This window comes from Penicillium maclennaniae (assembly GCF_028827695.1).
Source record: "Penicillium maclennaniae strain IBT 15551 chromosome Unknown utg000001l:1.0-3280838.0:1.0-3283122.0, whole genome shotgun sequence".
Taxonomy (NCBI): Eukaryota; Fungi; Ascomycota; class Eurotiomycetes; order Eurotiales; family Aspergillaceae; genus Penicillium; species Penicillium maclennaniae.
This window is the reverse complement of record NW_026623213.1, coordinates 707,878-728,540: the sequence shown is the minus strand read 5'-3', so window position 1 is coordinate 728,540 and position 20,663 is coordinate 707,878. Positions and strand designations below refer to the sequence as shown.

The window sequence follows — 20,663 nt, the reverse complement described above, 5'->3', positions numbered from 1 at the left end:
GGGACGATATGCTGGCATGGGCGAGGGGAATTGGTTGATGCAGAGGTTGACGGAGCGGTTTCTTTGCTCCGAAAATGTCGCGCGGGCACTTTGAGGCAGGCGGTGGCCACGAGCTCCGGCCTAGCTCCGATCTGATGACTGTCCCCAAACAACCAAAGTATTTCATATCTTTCGGTGTCAAACCAGAAAATTAAATAGAAGGAAATATAAAGACCGTTACTCGAAGGTATCACGCTAATAACATATTATAAAAAAAGGATAACGCCCTTCACCTGGGCACGTCATGGTTCTAGCTCAGTAAATGTGCCATTCACGGCCAACCTGAGCTGCCTTAGGTATCCCCTTGATTTCCTTGCCCTTGAGAACACGCGATGAATCGTCGGTAGTCTCCGCTTTTTTAGCAAGCAGAGTGTCATGGCGAGACACAGGTGTCAGGTCAAGCAGGTCTACAGCCGACTCGCCCTGATCATCAGTGAATACTTCTGGACCGGTGATATGACTTCGGGCGCTTTCTATTACTCGGACAAGATTTTCTTTCTTGCGTTGAGCTTGACCGTTATCATCGTCAGACTCGGTGATCTCCTTGGACAATTGTTGAGCGATGCCGACGAGATAGGTCACGAATTGCCAGCGTGATGTCTGGAAGAGGAACAATGACATTATTTCGGGAATCTGTCCCCCATCATTAGAAAAACATCTACTCATGAATAGCGTGAGAGTTTCGCAACTTACCCTGTCGTTCAAATAGTACAATTCCTCAGCCCCATTCTGCACAAACTTCTTCAACACCTCGATTTTCTCTCGGTCAATCGAAGCAAGCTTCAATTCATGCATCAAAGACGGAATATCATCAATCTCCTCCAGATGTACCTGCTCATCCATCTTGGTGCTCACGCGACTCAAGAATCCAGACTCAACACGACTCAGTCCAGCCACACTCTGCGACCGGCTCGTCACCCTCGAAGAATGGATAGTGAAATAATCGTCATTAAGCATATGCGACCGCTCATAATCTGATCGACCCCGACGTGTTTCAGTAATCTTGTGTCGCAATCGAACCCAACGTCTCCGCCGGACAAAAGAATGAAACCACGGATGCGTGCCGTGCCACTGCGATGAGCCAAATGAAAAGGCATACTGCCATCCCTGATCGTCTACATCACCAGACATGTCTACATACCATGTCTTCCAAGCCCATTGCCAACTCGGATCCGGTACTTGAGCATTGGTGATATTGACTGCGCTCTCACGCCTATCCTGCGTCATCCAGGCGCCGGGGTCGAAGTTCAGCAGTGAACTATGCGAGTAAAGAGGGATACCGAAGAAGAAAGTCCCCCGCTGGTTTTCATAAAGAACGTCCAGTTTCGAGCGCGCCTTCGGGCCTTCAGAGTTGGTAGTTTGCTGTTTCAATGTAGCTGACTGAGAAGTATCTGTCTGGCTCAGGACTTGCGAAGACGCAAAGTCGGCAGTTGAGGCGTCTTCTGGTGCTTCACCGGATCTTGCTCCATCTTCATTCAAGAAGAAGAGGGCACTTGGTCCGGCAGCTGAACTTGCGCCTGATATCGATCCACGCACTCGGGACGACTCCCTACTCGGGGAGATTTCTGTGTCTGTTGATGAGAGGCCGAGTTTATCTGGTTGCCATTTTGCAAATTTCCGTTTTGCGAGTTGGCTTTGTACAGATGTTCGGCTCAGGTGCTTCGTCAGGGTTCCTTGGCGACCGACCGTGGAAGCTCGATGAGCGGACTCCTGGCCCGACGATTGTTGCGGAGCGGTGTTGTCCACGAGGGAGATACTATCATTGCTCGCCATAGCCCCGTCGTAAATCAGATGTCGATTCTGCGGCCAACTTGTTCTTAATGCCCTGGTCGTACAAAAGGCCGACAAGCCACATTCATGGATTCGAACGCCTGGTCACATTAAACCACCTGCCGTGGTTCCAAAGAGGGGAGTCCGACTTTTGTGACCAAGTGTCACAACAATATAGGGTATTCAAAAGAAGTTAAAAAAAAAGGAAAGAAAGGGACGGAAAGGAAGGACGTAGTGGTGAGAATCAAGAACGGGGGGGGAATTCCCAAAAGTCACCGATGACATCGTTTGCGGGGAGGCACTCTGCCAAGCCCAACGCGTGCAAAAGTGAACCTCAAATCAACACAACCTGCCCAAACCAACCATGACAACGCCGCAACAGCGCAAGATCGAGCTTCAGTCTCCTGCAGACTTCACTTACCTGTACGCCAACACAGTCGCTCTCTCGCGCCAGAAGCTAGACCAGGCTTTACCCCCTTCAGCGAACAACGATGAACCCGACCCGATGCGCGAACGCGTGAAAGAGTTGGTCGACGAGGTAAGTGTACAAGCCCGGCAATACCTGAATTACGATCTGACTCGGTGGATAGTACATCAATCGCACCTTCACAACAGCCTCCGCCTCAATCAGTATCAACGGAATCGACTCCTCATCCCCCCAATTCCCGTTCCCGGCCGCATTCACCGCGCCAGAAACAGTCGAGTATGAAGCCTACGATGCAGAACTCGCCTCGCGTGTAACTTCTCTATACGCCCAGCTCGAATCACTCACTACAACCGTCGCCCAATTACGACGCAGCGGGCCGCAGGCAGCTGCAAGGGATTATGCGGCGCAGTTAACACAACTGTTGCAAGAGGAGGACGAGGAATTTGAAAACTCGCTTAGGAATAGCGAAAGCACAGAGCAGCTCGCGGAAGACGGCATGGACGTGGATATAAAGGCGGAGTTCCAACCGATGGATCCTTCGTGGAAATTGGATGTACAGCTTGGGACGGAGGAGGAGACGGAGCGGTGGCGGAGTGGGGATATGGCTGGTGTGTATGAGGATGCGTTGCGGACACTACAGCGATTACAAGGCGAAGGCGAGGACGTTGCGGTGGGAGAGGGCAATGCTCTGGCGACGACGGTTGGGAAAGCGGAGCGAGCTGCACGGGCAGCCGAAGTGGTTGAGGGTATGTGATTTGGGGTTTGCTTTCGGGGTTATTGACGGCGTTTAGGTGCCCAGATTTGCGCCGGGGATCATGATACCATGTCTTATTTATGTCTGGACCTGTTGGTCGTTCTTCTTTCTTTTGACTCTTCCTTGCTTACTTTACCATCAATGCTTAGCATGGAACTGTACTAAGATATTCTCGATGGGCCAACGGCCGCAATTTCACTATGTGCTCTTCCGTGTATACACTCCGTAAGACAAGGAAAGAAAAAACCCCAATCATCTTCACTCCCCAACTCGCTTTTAAAAATGACATCCCGCTCAGTCTCTTCTAGATCAGCGGGCGAGCCGCGTATTTGAAACAGGCAGAAAAATGTATGAGTAAGAAATGGCTCTTCGTGATATCTATATCAGAAGTGAACAGGGAAAGCCAGGCAATGAGTCCACACAAATGTGGATGGACGGTCGGCGAGGGTGTTGAACCAGACACGATGGTCTGCAATGAGGGGGTCAAGTTCTTCCACTATAGACCGGCAAGATTAAAAGACAGATAGATCAAACATCGGTGAGAAAAACCCCAGCTCAATAAACCGATGGTTCTGTTTTTGTATTTTCTTTGTGTACGTAAGACGGGCGTGGAGCGAAGTGCGCCCCCCGGTGGGAGCGAACAGCGAGTGGAATGATTCGTTCTATAAAGGCTCTATGCGGTAGCCTCGGCGCCCTCGTGGGCTTCGTCACCCTTCTTCTCGACACCGACATCCTCATTGACGACGACATCCTTCTCGGCCTTGGGGGTAGCCCAGGCAGGGGTGCGAGCCCACTCGGACTCCTGCCACGGGCCCTGGTCAGAGAGCTCGCAGCCACCCTCGCACTTGCAGGAACCGCCAAATTCGACAGGCAGGTTCTCGGGGGCGACCTGGGCGAGCAACTCAGACTTGTATCCGCTACCGAGAACGTGAATCTTGTTGACAGTGACGGGGTCGAGGAAACCCTTGACGACGCTGAAAGCGCCGCTGAAGCCCCAGGGGGCGTTGATGATGTAAAGCTTGCCCAGACGCTCGGGGTAGTAGTTCTGGGAGATCTCGGAGGCTTGACGAACGTAGCCGTAGACGGAAGGGATGCTGGTGATACCAACACCCTTCAGATCCATAATAGTACAGCAGGTCTCGAGCAGCTTGCCGGCCTTGCGAGAGCAGGCGGGCAGACGAGGGTCGGCCAGCTTCTCGTACTCGCAAACGAGATTCTGCAACATGCGTTCACCGGTGGTGATCTTGTACATAGCGTTGAGGTCGATCTTGCCAAGCTTCTCGATGTAGACGGGGCGGCCATCCTGGATAGGAGAAATGTTAAGTTGTCTTCCTGATGAAAAGACGATGATGGATCATGGGGTGCCTACCTTGTCGGTCTTGTGGTAGTATTGAGGGTAGTACTTGAAAACCTCGGGCTTCTCCTTGTAGTCGAAGGTGCGAGGAAGGTCATCGGTGCCAAACTCCTTGCGCCAAGCCTCACACTTGATGAACCTAGACAGCCACGTTAGATAAAACGTTCTCCACATGGATCGCGGGGACGAAGCTTGCAGGAGCAAGGCCCCAACAGTTATGAGAATTAAGCAACATACATGGCCTTGGCAAGCTCGACATCGAACTTGCGGGCGCGCAGGAAGCGCAGCATGGTCAGGGTATCCAATCGCTCGGTGTACCCCTCCTGCTCCAGCTTCGTGCGCAGCTGGTGAACCTTCGCATCCTGCTCTGCGGTGGTGTGGCCGGGATGGCCACTCTGGGGCTCCGGTGCGGTGGTAGGGAAGTCGTACGAATCGTACTTGGGGTCGAGAGGCAACGCCTTCTCAGCAGTGGCCATTGTGAAAGTTGAATGGGACGATGGGGGTAACGGAGGAAAGGAAAGTTGGAGTGGGAGAGGGAGGAGAAGGGAAGGCGGGAACGTTGGCGTAAGTGGCCACTTCGTACCCGGCGCTCTGGAGGATCCGCCTAAGGAGTAAACACCACCCGTGGACACAAGTCGATCATTTTTTTTTTTGCCAATTCACAGCGGGGGCGTGGGAAAATAAATCAAAGTACGGTAAAAGGGGCTTCTCGTCGAGCTAATAAGAATATTGTCATTTGTTCAACTCTATAATGTATTGCGCTGCCGCAAACGGGACCTTTCTCAGAGTTTGCCCCTCTGCCTGTATCGCGGTACAAGATACTTCATTGAAGGATCAGCGCCGTCAAAATACCCTAGAAATCTCTCATTCACGCGAAAGAGAAGATGAGGGGCACGAGGCGGTGTCGGTGGAACGAATCCACTCTGCAATTATCAGGGTGGGCCAAAGCAGGGATACAAAGTACGAGTACGTGCCAACGCTGATGGAGCCCAAAGTAAATTCTACCTAGAACATGATATCAAGGCAGCATCTGTACAGACTGGAAAACAGATGGGTCTTCAATCAGAGACAACCGCACGTCACAAAATCAGGTTATTATACAGCGCATGGAGAGCCATGGCCCGAGCGGTGATGGGACAAACAAATAGGATTACAGGACGGAGCCCCAGATCAGGTCAAAAACAAAAACCAGAAAAAACTATGCGCGGGGTATAAATTGCAAGCATCCACAAAGGAAAAAATAAAAGCAGACAGCGTCCAAGGTCGGGACCCCGAGCCAGCGGGGATCCCTCGATCATCCTCCATCAAATATGTTCGTGTGTATCGGCAACATTCACTGCCATCCACCCGAGTGGCGTGGAAGAGTCACAGTCATTGCAGAGCATTCATCCAGTCCATCGAGGATGGAGCGGGTATATGTATCACGGATTATCTCCCGTGTCCATCAGATCATCAAATTAGGCCGCATGGGCCAACCACCGAGACAATTGGGTCGCAGAGACGTAGGCTGCTCGCCCAGTAATCGGTCTCGTTTCAATCATTAGTGGAGACCAAAAGTCTCAAGAGCGCGTGGCCCTTACCATCCCTTCTTTCGTGCAAATCGTTTGTTCAGAAGGGTCAATACTTTGGTGACATTGAATTGGACGTATTCCAGGTCAAGGTCTTCAAGGTTGTCCTTCTGCATCTCCAGAAGATCGTCGAGTTTAAGATCAAGCTCCAACAGTCCACGGGCTCGGCCTGCATTCATTGTCAGTATCAAGACTTGGGGAATCAGTTTGTCAGAGAAGATCAGTACTCACCCTTGTAGTGCAGGCTGATGACAAATGTACCAGGGAGAGGGCTCTTGAACATGAAGTAGATGTTCGCCCTCCGATTTTCCGGCACGTTGCTGCGTCGGATTACACCCTCTTTTCTCCAGTTGCTGATGGGTGAACTTGTACGGACCAAGTTCTTGGTGCTTCTGGGTCTTCCGCTGCTTGCCCTCGGACTGACTGCGGACGTTGTGGAGATAGGACTTGTAGGTCTCTAGCTGGCCCACCAGGTAGGCATTGTGGTCGCGAATAGTGCCAAACACCTCCTCCAGCTTACGTGTTTCCTCCAAAACATTCTCTTTCAGAGAACCCAGGTGGACCAACTCCTGCTCTACTTCGTCACGCAGCATGCTGAACTCGTCCGAGCGATCAATAACGCCCATGTCTTGCAACTGGCTGAGCAGCTCCATGGTGCGGATACCCTTGCGAACCATCACCGCATCGTTCTTGAGCGTAGCAGCCGCTTCGGCGATGCGGTCCAGTCGAAGGGGGCGACGAGCGACCGAGGAGTTCTGAGGCAAGGATCGAAGGATCTGGACGAACGTCGATTTGGCCTCCATGAAGAAGACCTCTTCCTGAGTAATGTCCAGGGCAGCGGTCAAATCATCCAGCGCGGTCTCCCATCGACTGAACAGAGGCACATTGATGGTTCGGTTCTCCTTGCGAGGGACCTGGGGCGGCGCCGCGCCCAGCTCTCCAAGGAGCAATGAGAGGTGAGAGTGCTGGTCCTGGGCAAGAGCTGCGCTGTGTTTCTCGAGGAGTGCGTGCGTGGCATACATCTCGTTGAGCGTGATTTGTAGTTCGAGGTCGCGCTTGGACAGAGCGACGTAGTTATCCATCTCGAGACTCTCGTAGAAGTCCTGAACTTCGCACAAGTCAAGGAGAAACTTGTTCACGCGCTCCTTGTTGGCCTCAATGAAAGGCTGCAGTCGGGCCATGTAGGGCTCCTTGGCGTACGAAGGCTTGTTGGCCAGGTTCTGTATCATCTTTGCGATCAATGTCAAGGTACGGCGGGGCTTGTCGGTTGGGGTGGCATCGATCAGCATGTAGGAGCGCGGAGTGACAATGGCGGGATTGATGAAGCGCAGGAAGAAGAAACCGCCGATCAGAGTACAGATGGTCTGGTCTTGGGCATCGGGATACTTGCGACGAGACAAGCTGCGAATCTGTTTGCAAATCCATCGGATACCGTACGGGGTCTCGTCCACGGATTCAATGATAGTGGTCAAGAACCCGTTGGCAATGTCGGTCAACATCTTCAAGCGCGGGGCAATGATTGCCTGGACCTGCTCGTTGGCCTCGGCATCCTCTGCGGTCACTGAGCGAGCCAAGTAGTCCGGAAGAGAGCCAGTCTCTTCCTCGATCTGCTTCACCATACTCTCATACACCTTCAATGGGTTAATTTCCAAATCGACGTCGCGCAATTCAATCAACGAGTTGATGCGATCTGCGAGAACCTGCTTCAGATAGCTCTGACCGGGACCGCGGCGCGTGTAGGTGGTCATCATGCGAGACACTGGTGTATTCTGGCGCAGGAGAGAGGAGTACTCAGGCGTGTTGTCGAATTGGTAGGTAAGCACGGACTGAAACATGGTGAGTAGCAAGTGCTCTTCACGGCTCTCGTACTGGTTTCCGTAAATGGTGAACATGACGGTCTGCAGCAAAGAGTCGATCTCGGCCATGGAGACCAATCGACAGAGATGAGCAATATGACGAGGCTCCGACTGCAACAAAAACAAGAGATTGCCGTATTTCTGGGTTTTCTCGTCGTTCGGGAAAAAACCTTCCTGCGGGTCGGCGGTATCGTCGAGATGGCTGGCGACCTCGTTTTGCTGCGGGGCGTGTGAGTGACCAGTTCTCGATGGTACGAATTTCCCAAAATTCAGATCTTACCTCTTCTAGTGCCATGCGGTTTTGAATCAAGAGGGCAATTCGCGAGTCCAGATATCGCACGTCCTTCTCCAGCACGAAATTCTTCTTGGACTGGGATGAAATCTTCGACTTGAGTTCGCGTAGGATTTTCTGCGCTATGCGGAAGTCAGTACACTAGCCTGAAACACGGTAGACTTTGAAACGGACCTCGCGCCAAGTCATCCGAGGTTTCCAGGTCCCTGTCCTTCGCGGACATGGACAGGTACAGAGCAAGTGACCGACATCCGCTTGGATTGGCGGATGGAGCGAGTGTCGTGCGACGACATGGTATTCTGTCGTGCGACTGGCTGAAACGAGGATGAAGACGAGGACGACGCTCGAGAGATTCTCGATGCGGGCTGAAGCATGGTCGCGACGGACATGATGAGGATGGGGGCGGATGAGTTTCGTGCGAGGGTTCAGGGTAATTGCACTGCCAGACGAGCAGTGTCAATGGGAGACCGTCGCGCCAAACTGGGAGAAGTCATTAGATGCAGTGTACTGGAGGATTCGAGGCTGGTTCATACCAGTCCCGTTCGTATCCCCAGCGGTGGGTATTATGAGGCGCAAGATGGGACAGGGGAGACTTTCTGGACGGGTCAAGGGCGAGGATCAACACCCGTATATCGGCAAGATTAGGCGACGCGGATGCCCTGACTCCAGAGGAAATTGAAGTATGAAGGAAGGGAGGAAAGTAGGGAGGGGAACCTTGGAGGGGAGGATTATTTCGTTAGTTCGGATGTTAGGGCGGTTCTGGGGAAAAGGGAAAAGGGCAAAGGGCGTGTGGATGCGGTGGAGAAGGCAGACAATCATGATTTCCTCTAAATTAGATGGGGAAAAAAAGGAGAAGATAAACCAATTCCTGGATCACTCACTTTGCCTTTTGACACCCTTTTCCCAACTGGTTCTGTTTATGCAAGGAGTCGCGTCCACCGTTTTTTACCCCTGGCCCAACCCAAAACTCACTTGGTCAGTCAGTCTTCGCCACCCCTGATCCGATCTCGAGTCTTACAGTACCTGTACCCAGGTACACCCCAGGACGTACCCAGGTACGGGAATAGGGGGGAGGGTCCCACTCTTCAGAACCTTGATGTCACCAGTGCGATCCTACCATCCCACGATCCTATCCAAGATTTTAGATAGCATTGTGCAGTATCTCCCGACTCTGATCTTTCATAGCGTGCGTACCTGCATCCGAGCATGGGCCGCACTGACCCGGTGGGGATCACCTTGGCTCACTCCAAGTCCACGAGACCTCCATGTGGACGCATTTTGTAACAGGGTTTCGGCCTGATGTCCTATTTCTAGAGAAGAAATGTGCCTCCAACCTCGATGGCGTAGGACTCCACTCGATCGCTCCCGTATACGGGACTACTGCAGGTGCAATCGGTCGACACTATCCAACCGCATGTCTCACACGCGAGGCACACGGATCTGAGCCGAAATGGCATACGGCTGCTACATCCGATATCGTGTGGTCCGCGTGGAGGGAGATTGGACCTTCAATGGGAAATTCCATTTCTCATTCCATGGTCACAGCGTGACCTCTTATCGTGACCCGACTGGGCAATAGCTAATCTTCGACATTCAGGTTGAAGGGGGGGGGGGCCGGGGGTTCCGCACTCTGGGACCTTTCGGTGTTCCAAGCTTGACTCGGCCAAATCAAGACTATGCATTGTCTGCGGGGGTGTGTTGAATGCGCACTTGACCGTTACTTTTTTCGCTCCTGGTCTCTGCCCTGGCCCTGCACTTACTTGCATTCCTGGTCAGTGCTTCAGGGGTAGGTGGATCCCCTGTGGGACTCGAGATGGAGACCTCAGATAGTTCCTGATCGCAAGACTGTGTACAGAGACACTCTGTCCTACTCACCTTTGCACACCTCTGATCCAGGGTCTCCATACTCGGCGCCTGAGACACTCTACCCGAGAAATTAAGCAGAGCCAAATGCAACGCCGTAGTTCGAAGTGTGATGATCTCCCACTTGGCACTAGCACACTAGCACGCTAACAATTCCACCCCATGCCAAATGTATCATGGTCCATCGACTACACGGGCCACATGCATCCCTCCCGTCCATGATGAAACGCGCCAACCGCCGACGCAGATCCGTTGTAGCTACTCCCTTCTCTACTGTACTTGTTTTAGGCTGTGTCTAGATCGTCGGAAGATCTCAAATACATTTGGGACACCTGGTCCCAGGTAAGCGAGCGGAAGCACTGGAGCACCGCAAAATATCTCCCGCGGCCTGACCTCGAGCTTTGGCTCTGGGACCACTGAAGGTGATCGGAAGTGTATTCGCCCACCGTCGAACCTTACATTCTTTTTGGCGGGGATCGGGCCATGCGGTATGATGTAGCTCGGCTGATCCGGGTCTGTGCAGTGATAGCATTCAAGCTTGGCTGAAAGCTACCATGTGACTCGCATTAAGATATGAAATATGCTGAAGGTGCAGTGGAGATCAGGAAGAATGCATGCAATTGGATCCATCGCCGTTGACAAATCATGGTCAGCACGAGGGGATTATGCTAGTAAAAAACCCCCCCCAATCAACTCTGAAACCAGCTATCTGCACATTGCTCTTTATATCGACTCGAGTCATACTAAAAGACAAACACGTAGAAAGATAACCCTGGCCCATGAACTCCGCAAATCGGGACTTCCCCTCAATTGTCTTTTTTCTCAGCCTCCGGGGCCGCTTCGCTCTCTGCCTCCGCCTGGGCGTCTGCCTCTGCCTCCACCTGCTCCGGTGATTTCCCAAGCCAGAAGCGAGTAATCATTCCTCCGAGGAACATCTGGTCAACCCATTTGATCAACCCGTACAAGATCCAACCCCAGCCCCACAACGAAATGCCCATCATGCTGGCCACGAGGAGGATCGGCCCGAGAATAAGCAATGACAAGAGCGCCCACAGAATCACCGAAACTACCGCGAACAAGAACACGCCCACCAAGAACACCAACAGCGGAACTCCACAGCAGATCGCCTGACAGATCAGGAATGTCGAAGCAATCGGCCGCTTGAGCATAGCCTCATACATCGCCGCCTGCTTCGGCGGCGGGAAATACCGATTCACCACCCATTGAACAACGTACTCGAAAAGGTCCACGGCCTGTGGGAACAGTTCGGCCACCCATTGGCTGAACGAGGTCCATAGCGCCGTGAAATTAACTTCGGGCTGTTCGCCTTGGTACTTCTTCTCGGCCGCATCGTCGGCTGGGAATTCTCCGGGGACGAGTGGTTCCGTGACTTTCTTAGACGTATCGCCGACTGTCTTGGTTGTATCGCTGACTCCTTTGACCGGATCGCTCGCTAGCGTTTGCGCGCTCCCGGTCGCCTTATCGGTGACTTGGTTCACAGGCAGGCCCTTGCCGAGACCGCTGGTAACGGAGTCGAGAGACATGAGTATCCGAAGAATGGGAGTCGGGTGAGAAATGAACCCAAAAAAAAGTTTTCTTTCGTATCGAATAGAGAAATCAGCTTGGGACGTTGTCTGTGAAGGGAGGTTTTCGTGAGGACGTAGATCTATATCAAGCGATGAGGGCAGTTAGGCCATGACGTAAGGGGCGTCTGATAAACTTGATGAAATATATTAAATTTCCATAAATGCTCCAATGGCCCAAGAGTTGATGTAACTGCACTGGCTGCAGTATAACGATCAGTGTGGCTGATGCACTACCATGGCTGTGAGTATGATTCGACGAAAGCCACAGCTGATGGTCATTTTCGTGGCAAAAGTGGCTCTAAGTTTGGTTATCTCGAGACGTGTCACACACGGCAGCTGATGCTTGACACAGGCAAACAAAAAATTCCAACCTTCTTTTGTTGAATGGCCATTCATTTTTCTCGCTGAACTAATACCCGAAGAACCGGATTGAGTCATTGGGGTTGCGGTCCCCGACCAAAAATTGTATAATAAGACTAGTAGGTCGGTCAATAATACGCTGGTGCGCCAATGCTGATGATCAGATTTCTAATATCTTCCGCCTTATGATATTTCAAACTCAGGTCGATAAGTTGGCATGAATATCTTGTCAATGCCTGGTGAGTGCCTGGTGAGTGCCTCAAGATATCTTGACAGATCGTTAAAGCTCCTTTCCAAGTCTGTCCCCTATCCATATACCCATCGATCTAGATTCGTACAAAGAAGAAATAGTTGACCTCACCTATACTGGTGGGAGTGGTAACTTTATTTAAACCTTCCCATAGATAGATATGGTATTATGATCATAGGGCCTTATTGAGAACGTGTATGGTCACATCATCCTAATTTCCTGCTGTTTGGCACTCCCCTTATGCCATGCTTCTACACACTCATCTAGCAGTATGTACTCTCTTGCCTCTAGATTTGATTTAGTAGTACATTTCCAATGGCCATCGTTATAACCACCCCCATGGGCTAGAGTAATGATATACGAGAATGGACAATCGGGGATGAAAAGGGGGGAATGAAGATTCGGGTCCAGTCATGATGATTATCGGGGATGATAGGAAATCGAGGATGATGACGCAGTGGTTAACGGAAAGGATCAAACAATCAATAGCCCTGAATATCAAACGAGGCTGATTACATCAAGTACAATGCTAGTCACTGGAGTTCTAATTTCTACGAGAAGTTCAAGGGTGGAATGAAGTTTAGTCCTTCCCACTGCCTGGCCAGACGCACTAGTTGTGATCTTCATTCAACGGAGCTGGGACAAAAAGCACAGATGTCAAATGCATCAATAGAGTCTTACTTGTCACTGCCAAATTTATCTGTGTACCTCTGTACAGGCGTTCGATGACCTGTTCATGCTTATTTATCTCGCCGGTTTTTTGCATTCGAAGAACGGAATGAATGTCGCCATCGCGCTCTGGACCATGTTCAACAACTTTCTTCAACATCCTTCATCCCCTTTCGAGTCTATTTTGATTTTTTTTGAGAATCGGAAAGTTCAAAATTGTCCTTGCTGATAGGCGTGGATTATGGTCGTTTGACCACGGGTGGGTTGTGCCCATATGAACGCTAATTGCGGGCATCATTTATGGGGCCAACTGCGATTTGTTCCCTACGAGATGACTTCAGACAAGTGGTACTTAGCTCCTCTCCAATTAACCTGACAGCGGCGATGGTTTTAGGTTTATTCCAAGTTTGACTAATTGATCTCTTTTTCCAGACCGCAAAGCGTGGGTCTTTCGCAGTACCTCGGCAATGAAACGTATGTACCCGATCAATTAGATAACCTCATTAGCAGAGGAGGCAACAGTCAACAAATTCAAAAGCTGCAAACTTCCAAAAGATCACCAGATAGATCATCAATTCACTGAGTACCAAGAAGCCGTCTTCTAAACTATGAAAGCCACCTAAGCCTGGTTCGTTCTATTCGGCATGAGCTCAGTAATCAGTTATTCGTCACCGTGACAAATTTTGTCGAGTTTTGATGTTCTTTGAGTATTATTCGTCCCGTCGGGATGTTTATTCATATTCCTCGTGAAGCCAGGATTAAAGATGAGTCAACGAAATGTATCCTCTACTGGTCCAAACTCTGCATTTTAGGTCTCTATCCTGCGCCGTACATCAGCAGTATAAAGGGCACATTCTGTGGTAAAGTTCGTTCATTATGCCTTTACAAGATTATCAGATCGCTCACTGATTCATTCTATTGTTATAATTGCCTCTGGAACACCATGGCAGCTCAACAGGTTTCCAAGATTTTCGTCGTTGGTGGGACAGGCGCCCAGGGCATTCCAGTTATCTCGAGTCTAGTGCGCGACAAGAAGTACCAGATCAAAGTACTTACCCGCTCCCGAGACTCCGCTCGTGCTACATATCTGGCATCCCTTGGAAACGTTGAATTTATCGAAGGTACTTTTGCTAGCGAATCCGACCTCCGTCAAGGCTATGAAGGCTGTGACGGCGCATTCATCAACATCGATGGGTTCAATTCCGGAGAGAAGACCGAGATGTATTGGGCAATCCGCGCTTATGAGCTTGCCCTTGAAGCGGGCTTGAAGTTCTTTGTGTACGGAAACCTGGATTACGGATATAAGAAGAGTGGATACGATCCCAAATTCCGCTGCGGCCATTACGACGGAAAAGGACGAATCGCCGAATGGATACTTCAACAGAACCAATTCAACCAGGGCCGGATGAAGGCCTCTATTTTCACAACCGGTCCCTATATCGATATGACCATTGCAAATGTGACACCAATGACTCCGACAGTGGAAGATGGGATTGTTACTTGGCGCGTGCCACTTGGTTCAGGCGCTGTACCTCATGTCTCGCTCGAGGATTGTGGGTACTACGTCCGATGGCTTTTCGAAAATATCGACAAAGCAAATGGACTTGATCTTGAGGTTGCAATTGAACATGTTCATTATGAGGATCTTGCTCGCGCCTTTGAAGCCGTCACAGGCCATCCGGCGCGCTTCATCGATATGGATCTGGACACATACTGGGCTACAGGACCGCTGAGCAAGGCCGCCGACTTGGGGTGTGGTTACAACTCTGATCCCAGTGATCCCGCTTTCATGACGATGCGACAGAACTTCAGTGGCTTTTGGAATCTGTGGAAACATTCTGGCCGCAACCAGGGGATAGTCAAGAGAGATTACAAACTGCTTGACGAAATTCATCCTAACAGGATCAGAACTGCTGAGCAGTGGTTTCGCGAGATGAATACCCGGGGAATCGAGGATGGTAGTGGTTCTATTTGGGGAGAAGATACAGCCGGAAAACCTGAAGCCTGTGTTGAAGTTAGCGGAGGATGGCAGGCAAGGGCGACTTTGAGTCATTTCCGCACGCTGGGCTCTACTACTTCAGCATGCCCGCTTTTGCATGAAATGTAGACCCAAGGTGAGACAACTGGGAAGTGAAGGGATTTAGCAAAAGCAATAGGATATTACCTCTCATACTGGTATTGCATGTCTTTAAATTCGTATCCTTGACAAAATTGTGAGGAGAAAGGTGAGGGAGCTTCCTTGATACAATCGGACTCGACCTGGGCTATTCAGTCATGGAAGGACTCTTGAGGAGTACAAGCTCTTTACAAGCTCTTGGCAGTCAACTGTGCGACATTTCCCCTACATTTTGCCTTCAAGGAGCCCATTGATAGCTCTGGATGACCTAGACAGCGAGTCGGGTTTGTGTACGGGCTTGTGTGTGGTAGGAAATGCCGCTCATTTCACGACTCCGTTTGCGGGCGATGGTGTTGATTGCACTTTGCGTAATGCGTTAGTTCTGGCGCGTCTGATTGAAGATCTTGGTGTTACTGATCTTGCCGTTGCTGAGTACGAGAAGAAGATGTTCTCATGTGCTTCTGATACGATTACCAGAAGTATGGCTACCCAAGAATTACTCTTCGAATTTACCACTCGGAGGTCTTTCATGGAGAATATGAAATCTGAGAATCCGCCTGCAAAGTTTCATCTCGACTATTGAGAATATTCAGATGTGGGGGGTTCTTATGACCTTGCGGAGCCTCTGCCCTCAAATCCGAAGTTATGATCCAGTGGCAGGATGCCCCACAGAGATTATTTTGAACAAATTGATTCTGTGGAAGAGCAGAATAGCAAATAGCAAAAAGCTTGGTCGCCTAGACATGTAACAAATAGTTCAATTCCCTGGATCGTTCTTTCAAGGCGCAAGTTTTCGCATAGGAAATTTTGTGCTACATGCCCTTGGTAATTGACTCAGTTTGGTATCAATTGATAGCTTTTGTGGAGGAGAACAGTGAGCTTTGGAATGAATAGTCGTATCCACCGATATATAGATCGTGATCAGCACGTCCACTTTACTCGAGGGTATAGGCTCGATTGAGGAGCGCCATGATCAGTCCATGCGCGCCCATCCCGTTCCATCAGAGCTGTACCAACGGGTTTGGGCGATGGTCTTACCCCCCCGATCTCAATTTGAACTTGAAATTTCGCCAGACTGCGACCAAAAACTCTTATCGCCCGTTTGATCTTCGTTACCTGTTGACTCTCTGGAAATCGGCGACCGAATTAAAGCTTCTTTGAAAATAGAGGCCATGAGACCTGTAATGTTATCGTAGTCGATATAACGTGGCCCAACTCTGGCTTTTAGCACCTTGGAAGTGATCTAGATCAAATAAGCACATCGACCCAATCAAAACTCACAATACATACCTTGCCATTATTAGCGATGCGATAGAACCAGAAGCCAATGGCATCGGTCCGTAAGCCATATACAACACAGTCCTTTTTCCCGCGGGCCTTTCGATAGGAGTGGATCATACCTACTACTAAGTTAGTCGTCTGTATCACAGACAGTGACTGTTGCTTCACTCACTCATATAAGCAGCTAGTTGGTTCCAACCGCAGCATGTATAACGTGTGTTCCGTGAGCAACAAGCAAAATCAGCCCGCTTCGCGGCGACGACGACGAGCTTAATAGCCTTCCTCTCCTCGGCACTGTAGTTGAGCATGTAGTCCGGGATACCTGACAGAGCATACAATCTGCCCTCGTATTCAACGGGGTATCTGCACTCTGTCCTTGTTTGTAACCGTAGATTGTTCTGGTCCTTGGGTTGTATTCGACTGACGATATGGTCAAACAGTGTCTCCAAACAGACCCGTATCATGAAATCATCGTACAATGGGTCGAAGTGAGTGTAGTAAAATCCTGTTTGAGTGAAGTTTAGTACCTGTAACATCTGCCCGACATGATAACACACACTGAATCTCACGTCTTGACGTTTGTACATCCAAGGCTTTTTCTTCCTCGATATTTTAGACTTTGTGAACATGGACTCAAGGTCGTCAGTGTTGATGGCATTCACGGAGAGTCGGGGAAGCGACCCCAGTCCGACCTGTTGATGCATTTTGTCCGCGTGGACATTGTTACATTGGTGTTCTACATCGGATGTACTGAGACGTTCCATCCCATTCCGGAGGGCCTCGCCATCACCCTCTATGTTTGGAAGACTTCGCATTTTAATTTGAGAGCTGTAGGAGTGGAAGAAAGTTCAGAGTTACGTCTCATGCATTTTAACTCAAAGCTTTCTCCGTTCCCGGATAGGCATAACTAGTTACAACCGGAGACGCATTATCTCTGGTTGAGCTTCACTTTGACTCGTTTGAATGACCCTAAAAGGTACGGAGGACGTCTTGGGATCCGAAGATATGGGCCTATTCCGTTTTAAGAATCGGTATCCTCTCCTTGCAATCAAAAAATGACGAACTGAGCTAATATGCTGTCATACCCAAACGCCGGTGTCATGTAACAGTGCAAATCTATTTGTTTTGGTCGTTTCCCATAAAGTCTTCATGAAGTATCACGCTAGCACATCCGTCACACAAGGCAGTGGACTGCATGGTCCCACGGCATGAACCCCTTCAGCTGCTTCCATTTCCTTGTATAACACTGGCCACCACAGGAGGCAGAGGGGCCGGAATGGGTGGTCCGTAGGGGTCAACAGCCGTTCGAATAGAGCCAGTGCCTTCTTTCAGGTAGAGAACAAGACGGTAGGCCGAGTTGCCATTCAAATAGTATCGGTGGAGTTGCTTGCTGCGGAGGAAGCCAAGGCGCTCGTAGAGTTTCATCGCGGCAGTATTGGTGATTTCGGTTTCGAGGGCGATCTATGATGCTTGTTAGCACAGAATTAGAAACCAAAAAAAAAACAATAATGAACATACCTCATCGGCGTCACGCTCAATCATGGCGTCAATGGCCATGCGCACTAGCTTCGTCGCAATTCCGCGGCCCCGATACTCCTTGTTCACAGCCAGCATGGCAATATACCCTCTCAGAGGGCCACCGCGATGCGGCTCGAGTTTGGAAATAACTACACCGATCATTTCGTCTTTCTCGTCCATCGCCAGGAAGCAAAGGTCGCCCCATTGGTACAGGAAGTAGCGGTAGACGTAGATGCTGTAGGGCTCGGAGAGGTCCTTGGCGATCAGCTGGCGCATGCCGGCAACGTATTCATGTTCACGGGCACCATCATAGCGCACGTAGTGAATCTGATCGGGGGCATCTTGGCTCATCGCCGCGGCGTCATGAGGAGAGAGGGAGGGTTGGTGGTTGGTGGGATGAGAAGGCGGAGCTGCCAAAGGTCCCGATTGCCATGTGACGCCGATCCGTCCGCAACAGGCACTTTATTGGAATTCCCATTCGGCTTCTCCCATTCTTGCTCCTCCCCCGAACCTCTTTTCGAATTGAGGTTGGGTCTCATTGTTACTTTACCTTCGGTCGGAGCGGTCGCTATGCTGCGTCGCCGCACGGGAAAGGACGAGGTCCCGGGCTCGGACTCGTCCCGCATTAGCAGACCCCGGTTCAACCGGATCAAAACTGAAGAAGACAAGCTCCGTGAGGAGTTTGGCGGCGCGAAAGTCAAGCAGCTGGTGATCCGACCTCGCAGTAAGCGTCGCAATGGATTCATTTTCGTGCTGGGCGGCTTGTTCGGTATCTTCATCGCCCTGTTCTTCGCGAATCAGCAGGAAGTCATTAGCTTCGAATCGCTGATGGACTTGAATCTCGACTCATTAATTGATGCCATTCCACAAGGAATCATAAGCGATGCTAAGCAGTTCATGGTATGACATCTTGTCCTTTCGTATTCATCTAGCTCTGCCTTACTAACGGATCGCCATCTAACAGCAGCATGACCCCGACACTGTTACTTACGATTCCTTCTCTGTCGGACTACACCTACAGTCGCAGGGCGTCAAGGCCAAGCATCCCGTCGTTATGATCCCTGGGGTCATCTCTACTGGCCTCGAGAGCTGGGGAACGGGTATCAATTCGCGGCAGTACTTCCGGAAACGACTCTGGGGCAGCTGGAGCATGATGCGGGCCCTGGTGATGGATAAGGCCGAGTGGAAGAATCACGTTATCCTCGACCGCGAGACAGGCTTGGACCCGCCGGGCATCAAGCTTCGCGCGGCGCAAGGATTCGATGCAACAGACTTCTTCATCACGGGCTACTGGATTTGGAACAAGATTCTTGAGAACCTCGCGACGATCGGCTATGATCCTACAAATGCGTTCTCCGCTGCCTATGATTGGCGACTGTCGTACCCTAATCTTGAAGTCCGCGACCATTATTTCAGTCGACTAAAGTCTTATATCGAGACTGCTGTCGAGGGGCAGGGCGAGAAGATCACTTTAGCGTCCCACAGTATGGGATCGCAGGTCGTTCTCTACTTCTTCAAGTGGGTTGAGAGCGATGATCATGGCAAAGGAGGTAAAGACTGGGTCAACAAGCATATTGACTCATGGATCAATATCAGCGGATGCATGCTTGGTGCCGTCAAGGGACTGACAGCTGTGCTGTCTGGGGAGATGCGCGACACAGCCCAATTGAACGCCTTTGCCGTGTACGGCTTGGAGAAGTTCTTGTCCAGGGAGGAGCGAGCAGAGATCTTTCGTGCGATGCCGGGTATCTCCAGCATGCTACCCAAGGGCGGCGAAGCCGTCTGGGGCAATGGAACCTGGGCACCGGACGATCAGCCCGGCCAGGCTGTGAGCTTCGGCAATCTGATCAACTTCCGGGAGACCAATTCCTCCTGGACACAGCGCAACCTCACTACAGCCGATAGTCTATGGTATCTCCTGGACCAGAGTGAGGACTGGTACCGCAACCAGGTATTGGGCAGCTACTCGCATGGAGTTGCACACACTAGGAAGGAAGTCGAAGCCAACGAAAAAGACCCGCGAACCTGGCTCAATCCCCTCGAGACTCGTTTACCTCACGCCCCCGATATGAAGATATACTGCTTCTACGGCGTGGGCAAGCCCACGGAGCGCAGCTACTTCTACCAGGAAGAGCTCGACCCATTGACTAACCTGAACGTCACCATCGACACCACAGTCACCACCGACGAGAATATTGATCGTGGCGTACTCATGGGCGAAGGCGACGGCACAGTCAACCTGCTGAGCACGGGCTACATGTGCGCCAAGGGCTGGCGCATGAAACGATACAACCCAGCAGGGACGAAAATCAAAGTCTTCGAGATGCCCCATGAGCCCGACCGCTTCTCGCCTCGGGGTGGGCCCAACACTGGTATGTTCTACATTCCCGAGTGCTATTGTAAACCCTTTAACCCAGACCAGGCGATCACGTCGATATCCTCGGCCGTGCCTCACTCAATGACCTGATCCTGCGCGTAGCAGCCGGTCTAGGCGACGAAATCGAAGAGACCTTCGTTTCAAACATCCGCGAATACGCGGATCGAGTCCAGATATTTGACGACGAATAGACATGATCGAAATGCGAAGGGCGCCTGTCAATTTCTTATTTTTTGTTTTCCATTTCTATGACCTTCTGATATCCACATACACCCGTCAAGTTCTTGCGTATTGCAAATGTCTAGATGGAAGGGGCATGGTTTGTGCCTGGGCTGGCGGTTCCTGTATATTCATCTCTAGACGAACATCCAATTAATGAAAGAAAGCATGATTTTTTTAACCCATATGTTTATTTACGTACGAGACGAGGCGGGGTCTCGAAATCTTGGGAGTTCCGATGCAAGGCTTCTTGACGTAAGAAACCTGGGTCCCTTCGGGGTATCATCTCGTATTGATTGCCAGATGCGTCTCAGCCTGGAGAGAGAGTCATCTGACCGAATCTAGAACTAAGCGAAATTCTAAA

The 20,663-nt window shown here is 50.8% G+C and overlaps 9 protein-coding genes across 9 annotated transcripts; 3 read left to right on the top strand and 6 right to left on the bottom strand.

The window, feature by feature from the left end:
* Nucleotides 1-294: 294 nt before the first annotated feature.
* Nucleotides 295-1,812, bottom strand: N7477_000271 (uncharacterized protein; the record flags this gene model as incomplete). The annotated part of the gene is made up of 1 exon (XM_056961934.1): nt 295-1,812. The coding sequence occupies one exon, from the start codon at nt 1,810-1,812 to the stop codon at nt 295-297; it is 1,518 nt and encodes a 505-aa protein (XP_056826937.1).
* A 361-nt stretch (nt 1,813-2,173) lies between these two features.
* Nucleotides 2,174-2,990, top strand: N7477_000270 (uncharacterized protein; the record flags this gene model as incomplete). The annotated part of the gene is made up of 2 exons (XM_056961933.1): nt 2,174-2,347; nt 2,400-2,990. The coding sequence occupies 2 exons, from the start codon at nt 2,174-2,176 to the stop codon at nt 2,988-2,990; spliced, it is 765 nt and encodes a 254-aa protein (XP_056826936.1).
* A 673-nt stretch (nt 2,991-3,663) lies between these two features.
* Nucleotides 3,664-4,820, bottom strand: N7477_000269 (SEC14 family lipid-binding protein; the record flags this gene model as incomplete). Its single annotated transcript, XM_056961932.1, has 3 exons — nt 3,664-4,293; nt 4,360-4,483; nt 4,582-4,820. 3 exons carry the CDS (start codon nt 4,818-4,820, stop codon nt 3,664-3,666), a joined length of 993 nt encoding a protein of 330 aa, XP_056826935.1.
* Nucleotides 4,821-5,920: 1,100 nt separating this feature from the next.
* N7477_000268 (Ras GTPase activating protein IRA2) lies at nt 5,921-8,283 on the bottom strand (the record flags this gene model as incomplete). The annotated part of the gene is made up of 5 exons (XM_056961931.1): nt 5,921-6,081; nt 6,144-6,232; nt 6,285-7,987; nt 8,049-8,182; nt 8,235-8,283. 5 exons carry the CDS (start codon nt 8,281-8,283, stop codon nt 5,921-5,923), a joined length of 2,136 nt encoding a protein of 711 aa, XP_056826934.1.
* Nucleotides 8,284-10,729: 2,446 nt separating this feature from the next.
* N7477_000267 (seipin co-factor family protein) lies at nt 10,730-11,467 on the bottom strand (the record flags this gene model as incomplete). The annotated part of the gene is made up of 1 exon (XM_056961930.1): nt 10,730-11,467. One exon carries the CDS (start codon nt 11,465-11,467, stop codon nt 10,730-10,732), a length of 738 nt encoding a protein of 245 aa, XP_056826933.1.
* Nucleotides 11,468-13,731: 2,264 nt separating this feature from the next.
* Nucleotides 13,732-14,895, top strand: N7477_000266 (uncharacterized protein; the record flags this gene model as incomplete). Its single annotated transcript, XM_056961929.1, has 1 exon — nt 13,732-14,895. One exon carries the CDS (start codon nt 13,732-13,734, stop codon nt 14,893-14,895), a length of 1,164 nt encoding a protein of 387 aa, XP_056826932.1.
* Nucleotides 14,896-15,952: 1,057 nt separating this feature from the next.
* On the bottom strand, nt 15,953-17,000 carry N7477_000265 (uncharacterized protein; the record flags this gene model as incomplete). Its single annotated transcript, XM_056961928.1, has 4 exons — nt 15,953-16,147; nt 16,195-16,304; nt 16,358-16,690; nt 16,745-17,000. 4 exons carry the CDS (start codon nt 16,998-17,000, stop codon nt 15,953-15,955), a joined length of 894 nt encoding a protein of 297 aa, XP_056826931.1.
* Nucleotides 17,001-17,403: 403 nt separating this feature from the next.
* N7477_000264 (peptide alpha-N-acetyltransferase MAK3) lies at nt 17,404-18,054 on the bottom strand (the record flags this gene model as incomplete). The annotated part of the gene is made up of 2 exons (XM_056961927.1): nt 17,404-17,646; nt 17,704-18,054. The coding sequence occupies 2 exons, from the start codon at nt 18,052-18,054 to the stop codon at nt 17,404-17,406; spliced, it is 594 nt and encodes a 197-aa protein (XP_056826930.1).
* Nucleotides 18,055-18,267: 213 nt separating this feature from the next.
* Nucleotides 18,268-20,271, top strand: N7477_000263 (phospholipid:diacylglycerol acyltransferase; the record flags this gene model as incomplete). The annotated part of the gene is made up of 3 exons (XM_056961926.1): nt 18,268-18,603; nt 18,668-20,075; nt 20,126-20,271. Coding segments are annotated over 3 exons (1,890 nt in total), but the record flags the coding sequence as incomplete, so codon positions are not given.
* Nucleotides 20,272-20,663: the final 392 nt, after the last annotated feature.